At 39.2% G+C, this 12398-nt stretch overlaps 1 protein-coding gene across 1 annotated transcript; it reads left to right on the top strand.

Annotated features, from left to right (window-relative positions):
• Nucleotides 1–550: 550 nt before the first annotated feature.
• chrnb5a (cholinergic receptor, nicotinic, beta 5a) lies at nucleotides 551–12156 on the top strand. Its single transcript, XM_062440569.1, has 8 exons — nucleotides 551–596; nucleotides 4810–4955; nucleotides 7645–7689; nucleotides 7799–7908; nucleotides 8556–9082; nucleotides 9430–9920; nucleotides 10884–11029; nucleotides 12141–12156. The coding sequence occupies exons 1-8, from the start codon at nucleotides 551–553 to the stop codon at nucleotides 12154–12156; spliced, it is 1527 nt and encodes a 508-aa protein (XP_062296553.1).
• Nucleotides 12157–12398: the final 242 nt, after the last annotated feature.

The raw sequence follows: 12398 nt of genomic DNA, 5'->3' as shown, positions 1-12398 counted from the left end.
TGTGCGCACTGCGCTCGTAACGCACGAAGTTGTCCGCGCTTCATGAGAAGGGAGCAAGACGGTAGTGACTGCAGGTGAACGCTGCTGGTTTCATTCACAGATTAAGAAGACGACAACAACCCCTTGCTCTCATTTGGACTGCTGCTTTTGTATCGAGTGCGTTTAAATATCACGGTTGGTTTGTGGATGAGTCGGCGGCGCGCAATGGACAGTCCAGCCCCTGTGATAAGCTACAAAATAAAGGAGCAAAATGTTGTTTGTCGCCAATAAACATTTACTACAAACAACCTATTTCTGATAATAGACAAAGTTTAATCTTATCATTCTGCTGCCGCTCAGTATTCCAGCTACAAACACACAAACCGGAGCAGGTGTGTGGCAACCCGCGCAGAAAAAAAAGAGGAAGGAGTTGTAAGAAATCACGCTTATCACGACGGAATATATTGTGTATATCTGTTTATTTCAACTATTCATACTCAAGGAACTTCTTTTCCGGGGGACACTCCGAGAAACTCTGAGAAGTTTGTCTGGGAGAGCAGAAAGGAAGGAGATGAGTATCAACACTGTTCTCCTGCTCTTCATTCTCTCTCTCACATGTGAGTTGGGTTTATATTCTTTACATTTCCATAAGTATGAATGTGTATTTAGGTGGAGTGATTTTAGAGCTGTTAATTGAGGTAGAGCTGCAAGGGTTATAGTTGATTTACTGAGTGTTCGACAGAGTATGAGTACGTTGATAATCAATTCATCGCTTTGAGTCATTTTTCGGAGGAAAAAAACGTCCGAATTCTCTAATTGCAGCTTCTCAAATGTGAATATTTTATTTAGTAACTGTAAACTAAATGTCTTTGTGGTTTGGACATGAGAGGACGTCACTTTGGGCTTTGGGAACAGTCATCAACATTTGCAGCCACATTATACTAAACAATTCAACAATCAATTAATAGAGGGAATAATTGACAGGTTAATCGATAATTAAATTGGTTGTCAGTTGCAACTCTAAACTGAGGTGTTCTTTCAAGACTAAATCGCATTTTCTGCCTGTCTGTTTAAATCATGGTGCTGAAACACCTTCAAACACACACACACACACACACACACACACACACACACACACACACACACACACACACACACACACACACACACAGATGAGCCGATTTGCCTCAGGTGGTTAGAAGTGCCGTGCTGAAGTCAGTATGTCCAGCACACACACACACACACACACACACACACACACACACACACACACACACACACACACACACACACACACACACACACACTCAAACAAACAGCTGAGTTATTTGGTGTCAGTGACCTACCTAAAGGAGATTTTGTTCTAACGCAGCTAAAGTAGCATGAATGAAGTATCCAGTTTGGACTAATTATAACACAGTAAGAACTTATCCAACTAAATGCTGACATCATCTTTCTACACCTTACTTCAGCTTTACTAAAGAGACATGTCATCTTTTCAATGTCACTGTGTCGCCTGCGGGATCTTAGTGTGGAAATACTGAAATCATGATTTAACATTTTCATTCTCATTTTTTTTACCATCTTTATCTCTCTTCTTTTACATGTTGGCCCGAATGCTATTTCAAAAACTTCTCCACATGCCAGAAATAGAATTCTGGCAACAAGCCGTTCATTTTATTGAAATTACATTATGCAGAAACAGTCAGATTGTCCAGACATTTATGAGAATACATCTTAAAAAAAGAAACCTCAGATTACCAGAAAATGACCACATTTACTGACAGAATACTGAGGCTGTGACCTCTGTGTCAGTGGAAGTCATGGTCCTGTAGTTCAGCTGTAGTTTGTGTTTATAGTTTTTCAACATATTTCTTCTGTGAATAGCATGACAGCATAATCAGCTTCCAATGTGTGTTTGTATTTTGTTCAAACATTGTAGCAATCATCTTATATGAAGTATTTAAACAGTATTTGTATTCTGTGACATTTGATTCTCATTATTAGTGTGAGATGTGATTATGAATGATAGTCCATTGTGTGTTTTTGATTTTATAATAAAATAAAATAACAATAAAACTCCATACGACAGCTTTAGCCTCAGAAACAGACAGGTTTTAAGAACTACGTTTGTGGTGTCCATCTTAAAATACACCAAAGTAAAAGCAGATGGGCTCTTTTAATAATTTACTGTGGGCTATTTTATACCTACCGTCAAGAAAGCACTTGGATAGCATGTCCCCACCTCTGTCCTGAAAGAACAGCTTCCTTTTTATCAACCTCACCTTGCTTTGTTCTGTGCAGAGTTTTCACTCTTTACCCATGACATCGCTCCTGCTTGTAGGCTATTAAAACAATCAGGACTTGTAGTTTCAGACTTCCATTTGAGTTGATCTTTAAAAAACATCAACTAACAAAAAGAGACATCACTACTCGTATCTGCTTTATAAAAACAACTTGACTCTTTGACAAGAATCGGGTATGACAGAAAACACCATCAAGCATTTTTCTACAGCATCCATAAAGGCAAAGATACCCTGAAATCAGATTTGAATTATTTAAGTGATGTAATCCACTGAGAAGGGTTGCACTACTCTGTGTCTTTTCCCGTGTTGTTGTGAGTGTTTCCCTGAAGGCCTGAAGATTTGACTGGGCTCTGTACTCTGCAATGGTGTTGCATTTAGAGATCAAAAATACAGCCTATACTTTACAGTGTATACAATGTACTCATGAGATACACATTTTAAACTACACTTTGCTTAAAAAGGAGGTGAACAAAGGATATCTTTATTTGACCGCCCATGTATCCTGGACATAAACTATAATAAGGGATCTTTCAATTTAAAGTCCTTTGTTCTGTAGTGTACTGACACTCAAAATATATGGCTATTATCTCAGTTACAATTACTAATACTCACACATAAGTAAACTGATGACTGGCTTGCTACACTATTCCTTCCTATAAAACCTCAATAAAGTGTGTTTATGAGTCAAAATACAGTATATGTAACTTCTCTAAAAACCCATTTTGGTCCCAAAGCTACATCACTGTTTCCCAGTACTTTATTGATCATTTTAAAAACATATATTTAACAATTTTATAGTCATATCTACTCTATAAAGCTTCTTACATCTGAGGCTCAGCTTGGTGTTTTGTCCCCCAGCAACAACCATCATGTTCACTATAATAGTACTAAAGTACTCCATATTTAAAACCTTATAACAATGTGATTTCCCATCACCACTTTTGTTCATCGTCATTTTTGAAGTAATTTCATTACAATAGCAACATGTTTCCCCCCATTTCCCAGCAACTGTATTACTATAATTACTAAAAAGGTCCTAAGAAATTAAAATAATACTTATTTAACGCCCTCTTAAACGCAGTTGTTGTCCTGATTTACAGTAAGTCCTTTATATATAGTAAATGAATATCCTGTAATGTATAGGCTGTAATATAAAGGAGTTACCACACTGAATACTGCTGCGCTGAGGCCACTTCAGATGATCTCTAAATGTGATAAAGGTCTTTAGTTATCAGGGTAACCTTCAGTTCGACTCAGATATTTCCATTAAACAAGATTCTTCAAGTTCCCACTTGATAATTTATCCTCTGAAGATAAAATAAAGTCAAGCACATTCCCTTGCCTATCCTCCTTGTCAAACATCTGGAAATGTTGACATTCTGTGACTGTGACATGAAAAGTTGAAACAGCAGGGCACCGCCGAGAAAAAAAAAAGGAACATCTATGCTCACTCAGCCATCGCTGTACGTAATCTTACAAAAACAGACAATTCATGTGGCACACGGGGGGGCGAAGCCGTCCAGATATTAAACGCTCCCCGCTCTGTTGTCAGTTTGTTTGACAATGTAGACATAATGGCTGTGGAAGCCAAGAGAGAGGGTCAAAAGCATTTTGCTTCTGACTTATTCATACTATCACTTTTACATAACCAATAGTTTAGGGCTGATGAAACACAAAGCTTCAGGGGTCCTCTCATGGGGAAGGATGCATGACTGGATTTTTGTTAGTTCTTTTGCTCTAAAACCCTGCAGTAAAGCGTGAGACGACAAGATACACACCCATACATACCCGCACACACACAGACATTTGAAAGAGGACATGTAATTCAGCCTTAATGCTCTTTGGTGAATTTACTTCATTACAGCTAACTTGGTTATTGTTCATCATCCATGATAACACTGTGCTGAAAACATACCGTGATAGAGAGATAATTACTTTGAACTGCAACAACACACACATGCATACACGCACACACACACACACACACACACACAAACACACACACACACACACACACACACACACACACACACACACACACACACACGAAGGTTGTCCTAGGTACTTTTGGCGACATTACATAGGCTTATAATCATTTCCTGGAGACTGACCCTGACCCTAACCATAACCACTAATTGCATAACCTAGCATTTTACCAGTAAGGGAGACAGCTTTTGTCTCCAGTCGCACAAGCCGTCCCTAAATTCACTGGTCCAATGTCTGAAATTTGTCTCGAAAGTAAATTATGACAGACCACATTTTTGCATTCAGTGTTACACTTAAAAGGGAGAAACACTACCACAGAGTTAGTGGTTTGCTAGAAGAAAAAAAACCCCACACATGGCATTTGTTTATGGCATTTATTTATGGCTGACTGCCTGTGCTCTTTTCAAACAGAGCAGTAAATTAGAGTGTATATGTACTTTAGAGATTTTAAACAGATGATGCCTGCTATGGTTTTTAGAGGTTTCAAAAATGTACGCTTTCAAAATGTAACATTTCAAACTATGTGACTTGCATACAGGCAGCAGAGCAGAGAATGCAGAGGAGCGGCTGGTGAACTACCTGTTGGGTCCGGAGCGCTACAACAAACTGATCAGACCGGCTGTTAACAAGAGCCAGCAGGTCACCATCTCCATACAGGTGTCTCTGTCTCAGCTCATCAGTGTAGTGAGTATACACAAACACACACACACACACACACACACACACGAACACACACAGTGCATACGTTAAACCTACACCTACATTACATTATTTCCATGCATCATTGTCATCATTAAATCTATGGAGAGACAGTTTCACTCATATACAGTACCAATCAAAAGTTTGGACACATTCACTTTAATGAGAAAATGTGTCCAAAATGTTGACTTATACTGTGTGGACTGTATTTTAAATAAAGTCATAACCGGCAGCCAGCCTTGGTGATGCCCCAACAGGCCACTCAGGTCGTTTCAGTCATAATGTGTGATTCGTGCTCTTCTCAAGACTGTAATTGCCATCCTACCAGTTTATTTGCACATATTAAGACGGGATAATGAATACTTACAACACTCCTGGATAATGTTTCAGTCATATCAGTTAATCTTATGGCCACCAGTTTTAGTTATTATAATTTTGTTCACGTTTTTGCATTAGTCTGGTATGGCAGAGGGTTCTGATGCTACTATAGCCATGAGCTTGCTATGGAGAAAATGCTTTGCCGTTGCAAAACATGACACCATACTTGCTGAATTCATCCGCAATTTAGCCAGAATCCAAAAGTGAACTGACTGAAGATGCAGATTGTATCATCAGTTTTTCTCAACAGGGTAATCTTAAGCTTCCAGGCATCCTCAGCTGCAATTTTAATCTCTGTCATTGGTTTCTTGTCAAAATGCACCTTAGGTTTTAGATTCTGTCTCTATTTATGCTTCTACTTTTGACTTATTATCAAAGAGCTACATGTCATCTAACACATTTGTTCATCTTTTGCACTGATGATTCAACCGCAAGTGAGTTTAATGTTCATCCAAGCCGTACAAGTGCCCAAATTGTGAGTCACCTAACATTGTCTTTGAAAGACAAATTACGAGACTTCTAAAAAAATTCTTTCCATTTTTATTTATTCGTAGACTTTGGTGACATCATGTAAATCCAAGTATAGCTCCACTCAGTAGTACACTTTTTTCACAGCAGACATTCGGACTTTTCATAGTAGGAAAAGCACAGGTGTTACTAATAAGATGACTCTGTTATATTAACCCTGAAGCGGTAAAATGGAATTCAGCCATCATTAATGCTATTATTTACACCTGTGTATTTCCTGCTGTGAAAAGCCTAAATGTCTTCCATGTATAAAACCTATTTCAAACTGACTATCAGACTCATAGACCAGAGTAATTGAGAACACCTGTGTGGGTGTACAGGGCCTTTAATCTGTGCAGTCTTCTATAGCCTACCACCATTATGAGCCATTAAAATTATACAGCAACATAAACGTTGTAAGAGCTATACATAAATACAATATTATTATGATTATGCATTAGACTTTTTTATTTATTTTATTTTATTTTCACACATACAAGTGTGCATTAAATCTAAAAAAGATGTGACTGTGATACAGCCACTGGAAAATGTGCCTGTAGGTGTGAGTGACTCAGAATTAATTTGTCTGTCTCTTTGAGTCAGCTCTGTGACAGACAGGTGACCTGTCCAGGGTGCAGACCAACTGTCACCCAAGGCATACTGGGATAGGCTGCAGCCTCAGTCAACCCTGACTGAGGATAAACCTGTTCAGAAAAGTTATAAAATGAATGCATAGGTAGTTTTTGAACATTTGCTTAAAATATATTAATCAATTTCTGGATTATGTTTATTTATTCTGAATTAAGCATGGTTTCCACTGTGTGCTGAACACTCTGAACACACTCTAATTCATTACAGCTATTGTTTACAAAAGCTGTGCTGTGGCCTAATGACATGCCTACGAACAAGGTGAGGTATGAGATGAATTTAAAACACCCGTTACATTATAGTCACAGTATTCATCTCATGAATAGAAAGATAGATGGTCCAAAGTGCCTTTTACAAGTTATATACATGTCACACCCACACATCACATCTTCTGTATTTAATATGTATAGAAATAGGAGACATTATGGTTTAACTGTCAGCCTTTGGTTTGAAGTTTACTGACCATAAACAGCTAGCTTAGCCCTGCTGACACTGTGAACAAAATCCAGCTAATTACTGAAGGTAGGTTTACATGTTGCTACCATTAGCAAGACAACCTGCTTATCCACTCAACATCTACTCAGTCCCATTCAGCAACAAAGCAGATAACCTGTATGCCAAAGTGAATTAAAGTTACTTGGATTAAAAAATCTAATGTCATTAATGAATTTATCATTGTAATCCCTTACACTGCGTAATGCATTACAAGATAGGCTTTAATTGAAATTTCTCTCACTCTCCTCTTAACACACGACTTACACCTACAATATATTCATATGAAAATGCTTTAGTCTCCTGTCACAACCAGAACCCAGCAAATCTGATGTATGACATTTGAAATAATCTTACGATGTGTTACTTATTAACTTTTAACCACATATACAGTGTCTACTCAGGGTGGATACAGAACCTCCTGCACATTATAAAGCAGTTCAACTCTGTATTAAATCCTACCTTGATGACATTTATGAAGATCTTAGAGGGTATTAGATTTCCCCCCCCCAAATGGTTCTGTATTATCCCCACTCCCTAAATGTGCTTTGATTTTAGAGTTTGATAATTGGGTCATTGGTAAGAATGCTAAATTATATTATAAAGTAAGATATTGAGTAGATGACACTGGTTGATTGTTTTCTTGCAGAATGAGCGTGAACAGATCATGACGACCAACTTGTGGCTGTTTCAGGTAAAGCACAATCTTCACCACTGCTCAGTGCCGATACAGTGTTCAGTTTGGAGCAGTACTATGTGGCTGTATCTGTCAGCAATGAACGTTATGAACCCTCTCTCTGCAGGAGTGGAATGACTACAGGCTGAGGTGGGACCCAGACAAGTACGAAGGCATCAAGAAACTACGAATACCGTCCAAACACATCTGGCTTCCTGATATAGTGCTTTACAACAAGTAAGTATGTGCATGTGTGCTATATAAAAAACATGATTCTGTTGTGCTACATTATATATATATATATATATATATATATATATTATATAAGTTAGAAAAAAGAAAATAACAAACCCCCATAAAATATGAATGTTTGTGTGTGTGTGTGTTTGTTTGTGTTGGCCCTATATGGATGGATTAAACCTGATTTACAGTGTATAATTCCATTAAGAGGTTTTCCAACATTGCAATCACAGCATTACAAGCATAAAACCTGCTGCCAAAATAAGAATGTTTTTCTATGGGGATTTTGTTATTAAAATATTTCTGTACCCTGTTTTAATTTTCCCAAACCTGTTTTGCTGAGGTTGATGGTGTTACTGAGTGCTTCATCAGTGTTAAATAATCTGACTTCATTATCACTTAAGACTTTCATGAGGGAGAGTTTGGGATTGTTTGATTATCATCATGCAATGAAGGGAAAAAAAGTGTTTATTGCTGCCTCCTTGGTTAGCTGACTTCAGATGTGTCTTATCTAAGTGTTGATTGTATTTGCAGGAAGGGAGGGTGGTGTGGTTGATTGGTGTTTGACCTTAGTTAAATGCCTTCTTCTACCCCTGGATCCATACACTTTTTAATCTTCTATTTCCCTCTACAATCTATCACAGTGCTGATGGCGTGTACGAAGTTTCCTTCTATTGCAACGCCGTGGTCTCCAACACAGGAGACATCTTTTGGCTCCCCCCGGCCATCTACAAGTCGGCCTGCGCCATCGAAGTGCAGAACTTCCCCTTCGACCAGCAGAACTGCACTCTCAAATTCCGCTCCTGGACCTACGACCACACAGAACTGGACCTGATCCTCACGAGCGACTTTGCCAGCCGAGATGACTTCACCCCCAGCGGAGAGTGGGACATCGTCTCGCTCCCAGCACGCAAAAACGAAGACCCTAACGACATAACTTACCTTGACATCACCTATGATTTTGTGATTCAGAGGAAGCCGCTGTTTTATACCATTAATCTGATCATCCCGTGTGTGCTGATCACGTCGCTGGCTATCCTGGTGTTCTACCTGCCGTCGGACTGCGGGGAGAAGATGACGCTGTGCATCTCAGTGCTGCTGGCGCTCACTGTGTTCCTGCTGCTTATTTCAAAGATAGTGCCACCCACCTCTCTAGCAGTACCACTTATTGGTCAGTTATGTTGTTATTGGTGTAGACTTGATGAAATTAGGAATGTGAAGCCTTTGAAATTACCTACAAATGACTCCTATGAATTAAACTTAAAGAACAGCTTCCTGGGAATGATTGGCTTTAGGAACCTACATAGAAAGACCATTATTCAGATGTGGTGATGCCAGAATTAGGAATTTTGAGACTTTGACAGCATAGGAAACAGGGAAGGGACAAAGAAGGTTAGAAAAGGAGGAAATAGCAGAAATTCACCTATACTGTAGAAGACTCAAAACAAGATTGTTAATTTCAGCTAGGTCCTGATTAAATTTTAACTTCACGTTGTAACTCTCCTCTCTCTCTCTTAGGTAAATACTTGATGTTCACCATGGTGCTTGTCACTTTCTCCACTGTGAGCACAGTGTGCGTCCTCAACGTGCACCACCGCTCACCATCCACCCACCACATGCCCGACTGGGTCAATCGCATCTTCTTGGTCACCCTTCCCACTTTCCTCTTCATGAGGCGTCCAGGCTCTTCAAACGTCCGTGATAAGCTCCGTCGGAAGTATGCTAACCAGAATACCACCAACAAAAACAATTCCCAGAGCGGCAGGGAGAGGAAGTCTTGCTCCAACATAAAACTCGGTGGGATCCGAACGGACGCTGACTCCTTCTATGTGAATGAGGACTTAGCACACAGGTTTTGTTGGAAAGTGGGAGACATCCCAGACGGGGGTGGTGGGTTTTCAGACTTCCGGAGGCCTTTGGGCAGTCAGTGGGATGCAGATCTGGAGGAGGCAGTGGAAGGAGTGAAATATATCTCTGAACACATGAAGACGGAAGACGATGACGAAGGGGTGAGGAAATAATGATGTGGTTAAAAAAGATGTGATGATGGGCAGGAAGAGATGGGACAAAAGGAGGGAAGAAAGAATATAAAGGTGATGGTAGGAATAAAGTAAAGGCTTATGAAGGCAGATTATGGAGATGAATGATAACAGTGAAGAAGGAGGAGATTTATATGAGAAAGAAAGACGTTGTCAAGATGAGAAATGTAATCCTTCCAATCTGCCAATCATCTCTCTATTACTGAAAATAACGATATCCTTAAACAAGATTAAGACTACAGCAAATGCGAATGTCGGTATGCTAACATGTTCACAATGACAATGCTAACATTCTGATGTTAAGCAGGTATAATGTCACCATTTTCACCAACCATGCTAACATTTGCCATTTAACACTAAACACAAAGTGCAACTGAGGGAATTTTGCAGGTATTTGGTCATAAACCAAAGTATTCAACATGCACAGAAAAGTCAGTAGATCACAAAACTTATTACAAGACATCCTGAGGGGGGCACGGGGGCAGGAAAATTTCACAGTGAACCAATCAACATTGCTGTTCCTAGAGCCATGCTGCTTGTATAGCTAAAAACAAAAACCCTGCTCTAACACTCATACAAACACAAACTGATGAAGACAGCACTAACCCCAGTGCCAGATTTGTGGCCTTGGGCTTCAAAACTTCCACAAAACCTCCCACACTTAATAAATATTACAAACAAGTTTTGCAGCTGTAATTGCTCGTGGCAGATTTTTCATCAAGCTGTCTCTCCTCTCTGTATCACTGACTGCAGTGCAGATAAAAATATAACATGATGTGCGTTTAATGTCCTAGAACCTTTATAGCTGCAGCAGCAGTTAATGAAACATGGCTTCCTACACACTTAGGTTTAGGACCTGACCACGCACATTATTGTATGTCATTGATCTGTCTTGAAACCCCATAATAGTTCAACTTATTGGTTTGGTTCCAGATAATAGAAGACTGGAAGTATGTAGCCATGGTGATAGACCGACTGTTCCTGTGGATCTTTATCCTGGTGTGTGTCGTGGGAACGCTGGGGCTCTTCATGCAGCCGCTGTTCCAAAGCTATAACACGCCCATTGCTGATGAAACCGAGTGAGTCATGAACACACATTAAAATACATGCATGCATACACCTCATAACTTGGCAAAGAATGTATTATTAATATCTTAAATGTAACAGAAACATACTGTTTCCTCATACCTGATATGTGAATTGACCCCACCCACTCTTCTTTTTGTAACTAATGGTCTTTGTTTATTCATGGTGGCTACTTTCGGGGTTGTAAGAACTGTTTGTAATTACACTTGTAATATGGGTTTCATTGGGCAATATGATTTCCAATGCTGCTTATCAAGGTTTTGGCCTACTACTAAGCTTACAACAAACCTACAACAAATCTGATGAGAATGGTGAGAGTAAACCAAAACAGCAAAGTTGTAGAACGTCATGTGATCCATTTATGATGTGGAAATATTGATTATATCTGTGGTTTTCCATAGCATTTGATATGAGCTCAAACAGCAGGAAGTGTCTGTTGTCTACACGTCTGTCAACTCAGCTCATGCTGGCTGCTTCTTTTATCACACCTTCTTGCTATATTTAAAAGTAATCTTCTGACAAAGAAAGCAGTGAATGTCCATATCATGAAGAACTATTTTTATACACCACAGAGTTAGCAGTTGCTTACATCTGTGCCTAAGGCTACATAAAGCTATAGCTGTTTCATAAAAGCATTGCATTGGCTGTCAATGCGAACTTATCAAGAAAAAAAGTGTTATATTTGTCATAAAAGGAGTTCATTAAAGCTCCAAGCAGACAAGAAGAGAACATGTTGCCTGAATGCTGACTGAGATTAGCGGATGCTTGGTCTATGACACAGTATGATAGAATCACAAAATATCTAATCATGATTCATGAGTGAAGTATGTGATTTGGGTTTTCCTTTGAACATGTGCACACATAATATGCCAAGATTTCTGTAGGAATTGATAGTAACTGGTATCAATTAGCTGAATCTGAATTAATAATTGGCTGCCAAGTCCTTAGTTCAACAAAGCGTAAAAGATCTCATAAACTGGGTATTATCAGTTACAAAGTTACAATAGCAAAGCAGGCCATCTATATGAAAATGTCACTGTATACCATGCATGTCTCGATTTAATATTAATTCTTGTTCACTATATTGTGTTTTTCTTCCTGTAGGTATGGAGATTTCTAGGATTTTTGCTCCAGAGAAAAAAAAAATCTCTTTTAGGAAACTATACTGTATAAGTAAGAAGCCACACCAGGTCTGGCTCTGATCAGCCTCCGTTAGTTGTATCTGATACATTCCTGGACTAATCGACGTAGCCAGCTACACAGTTGACCTCAAATGAAGACAGAATCATACTGGAACACTTTCTTACTGCATGGCTTCTATTTTTGCCAGCCTCTGTTCAAGCTCCACCATCATCATAGGCA

Source organism: Scomber scombrus, chromosome 2, assembly GCF_963691925.1.
Source record: "Scomber scombrus chromosome 2, fScoSco1.1, whole genome shotgun sequence".
Lineage (NCBI taxonomy): Eukaryota > Metazoa > Chordata > Actinopteri > Scombriformes > Scombridae > Scomber > Scomber scombrus.
This window is presented reverse-complemented; position numbering and strand designations above follow the sequence as displayed.

Excerpts from the sequence above, each read along its gene's own strand:
- chrnb5a (XM_062440569.1), top strand. The coding sequence starts at position 551 with ATGAGTATCAACACTGTTCTCCTGCTCTTCATTCTCTCTCTCACAT. Across the intron at positions 7,690-7,798 it reads CCAACTTGTGGCTGTTTCAG|GAGTGGAATGACTACAGGCT; the intron begins GTAAAGCACAAT and ends CTCTCTCTGCAG. Across the intron at positions 9,921-10,883 it reads CGGAAGACGATGACGAAGGG|ATAATAGAAGACTGGAAGTA; the intron begins GTGAGGAAATAA and ends GTTTGGTTCCAG.